Here is a 2,863-nt window from a genome sequence, read left to right as displayed (position 1 = left end):
TCTAATGTTGTTGGCTGCTTGATGTATGCAATGGTATATACTCGTCCTGATTTAGCTCATGTTGTTAGTCAAGTTTGTAAGTATATGTCTAAACCTGGTAAGCAACATTGGGAAGCAGTCAAGTGGATCTTTCGGTACTTAAAGGGTACTGTGGGACATGGAATTGTTTTTTGTAGTCAGCGAGATAATCCTTTGGTTGTAGGATATGTGGATCCAGACTATGCATGTGACTTGGATAATAGAAGATCTACGATAGGGTATGTCTTTACTCTTGGTAGAGGGCCTATTTGTTGGAAGTCTACTGTTCAATCTGTTGTGGCACTATCTACAACTGAAGCTGAATACATGGCAACGGTTGAAGCTGCAAAAAAAGCTTTATGGCTTACTGGTCTACTGAAGGAGTTGGGTGTTCAGCAAGGTGGAGTTCAATTGCTTTGCGACAATCAAAATACTATTCACTTGGCTAAAAATCAGGTATATCGTGCTAAAACTAAGCATATTGATGTACGTTTTTACAAGATCAGAGAGTTGGTTGCATCTGGAGAGATTCTGTTTCAGAAGGTACATACTGATGAGAATGCCGCTGATATGTTTACCAAACCAGTTACGACAGACAAGTTCAAGCATTGCTTGGACTTGTTGAATGTTTCGAGTTGTTAAAGAAGTAAGGTAACCCAACCCACATTGAATGTATCCAAAGGGGTAGGATATTCGCTAAGGTGGAGATTTGTTAGGTATGGCTCATAAATATACTGGTAAGCACATTGTTGAACCTCGTTAAAATTCTTATGTTCTTTTGTTTTTCTTTACCCGATTCATCAACATAAACGAATAGAAAAAACAAGGAAGACAAAGAAAATTTGTTTTTAAAAAAAAATTAAACGAGACATTTTTACTGATATTGGGGAGGACCAGAACTGTTTCTCGTCTTCATCATGATACTAATAAACTTTCACAATGTTTAATTGGCATTCCATTTGATTAATAAACAAAATAATCAGAGATATTAATAAAAAACCATTCAGACATCCCATCCCCATCCCCATGATCCTGAAACAAGAACGCTAGCTGAAAGTTTATATGGCTAGATCCGATGAATTTTTTTGAAATTAAAGCAGTAATGGTTTAGCATATCAACATCAAACACTACACACAGACTAATCATTTTGATATAAGCCATATCTTTGCATAAAAATGGCAGACAAAACAAACCAAATCCCATGGCATTAACTCACCAAAGAACAATAAAGAAAAGTCATAGTCCTATTTGTATTTGCATGTAGCTAATAGTTTACTCTCGGCACTCACTATATTCACCTCGTACTAGAAACATTAAGAAGATAAAGAAACCTAAAGAGAAGATTCACTTGGCAGTATTTCCAGGGGTTGAAATGGCAATATCAGGCCAAGAAAAGCAATCCCCGCCAACAGAACCAGGCTCTCCACCTTCAAACTGCCATATATTCCCCATTCCCATGGCAGCCCCAACATTGCCACGCCCACCAACAACAGAAGCAGCAGCAGTTCCATCTCCTACGCCCGTAAAAGGCCACATTCCTCTTCCAAGCCCAAATCCAATATCCTCGAGCGTTGGAGAAATACCATGCCCAAATCCACCAAGAGCTAGAAAACCAGGCCCCTGAGTATTCAACAATGAAGTAAAACTTCCAAAAATATTGCCCTTGGACTCTCCACCAATACCAATACTTCCCTGATTGGTAGAGATTGGCGACAAAACGGGGGTGGTAGGTAATGGGAAGTTATGATGATTAGTGGCCGTGGTGGTGGTGGCAGTGTTGGTTGCAGAAAAAGCTGTGCCATGGGTGGTTGTGGTGCTGTTGCTGCGTGAACGCTTAGCATTTTTCCTGGTACCACCGCCGATAGGGATGTCCCTAAGGGTGCCACCATGAGTCCAGTAACGGCGACAGGACTTACAGAAATAGCGAGGCTGAGAGAAGTTATAGTTGTTGTAGTAGCAAAACTTAGTGTTTGTGGAGTCACAGCGTGGACAAAGCAGTTGCTCTTGTTCCGGGGGTGGGGCTCCATGGGACTTGGTTAAACGCCTGTTTTGATCCCCGGAACTTAACGTCATTTTGAGACAAAACAAAAGTGGGTTAAATTAGAGTATTTTCTTCAAGTGAACGCTTGCGGATGTTAAGGAGAGAGTGAAGACGGAGTTTTATGGGGAGAGAAAGAGGAGAAGAAGAGAATCTATTGAGACAGTGAAACAGGCCGTGATGGAGTGGGAAAAAGCAGGCTTTACGGTGTTTTGGGCAATAGGTTATCATCAGTCGGATGCAGAATGAGCTCTGACGCTCTCTGTTGATGGTGTTTCTCTATTGTTAGCTGTTTAAGTTGCTTCCTATTGGATTTTCTAGCTTTTGGGCTTTGTGCCCAAAAAGAAAAAGTTAATCATCAGATGTGGAGAAGCAGTCAAGTAATGGTCCCATTGAGTGTAGTTTTCTGGTTTCTGTAATGATATCTTCCAATTCGGATACATGTAAACAATAATGAAAGACGACAGCAAAGTTCAAAGAATATAAAACTTTTAATTCTGATCATGGCAGAACTAAATTCATAATGTAGTAGATTGTAAGAAAATTTACAAGTTTACTTTAGGACAGCCACATTCGAAGCTAATATGAAGACTGTCCATGATATTTCTAGTTAACAATTTTCTTTACCCATGGCCATGAAGAAAACTGTGAGAACTTCATCAACATCTTTTTCAATTCAACTCTTAAAGACTCCAATGCATTGAGTGAAAAATGTGACATTGCCATCGTCCTAACAATGAATAGACTGAACCAAAAGAAGTATAGACAAGCATGCCGAAGGGTTCAGCTAATAATGCCAACTACCC

At 39.9% G+C, this 2,863-nt stretch overlaps 1 protein-coding gene across 1 annotated transcript; it reads right to left on the bottom strand.

Moving 5' to 3' along the window:
- Window positions 1-1,181: 1,181 nt before the first annotated feature.
- On the bottom strand, window positions 1,182-2,231 carry LOC120216341 (dof zinc finger protein DOF3.4-like). Its single transcript, XM_039213793.1, has one exon. The coding sequence runs from the start codon at window positions 2,090-2,092 to the stop codon at window positions 1,364-1,366; it is 729 nt and encodes a 242-aa protein (XP_039069724.1). The 5' UTR covers window positions 2,093-2,231; the 3' UTR covers window positions 1,182-1,363.
- Between the last annotated feature and the right edge of the window lie 632 nt (window positions 2,232-2,863).

Source organism: Hibiscus syriacus, unplaced genomic scaffold (assembly GCF_006381635.1).
Source record: "Hibiscus syriacus cultivar Baekdansim isolate YM2019G1 unplaced genomic scaffold, ASM638163v2 tig00110160_pilon, whole genome shotgun sequence".
NCBI lineage: Eukaryota > Viridiplantae > Streptophyta > Magnoliopsida > Malvales > Malvaceae > Hibiscus > Hibiscus syriacus.
This window is presented reverse-complemented; position numbering and strand designations above follow the sequence as displayed.

Coding starts and splice junctions, on each gene's coding strand:
- LOC120216341 (XM_039213793.1), bottom strand. CDS start 2,092: ATGACGTTAAGTTCCGGGGATCAAAACAGGCGTTTAACCAAGTCCCAT.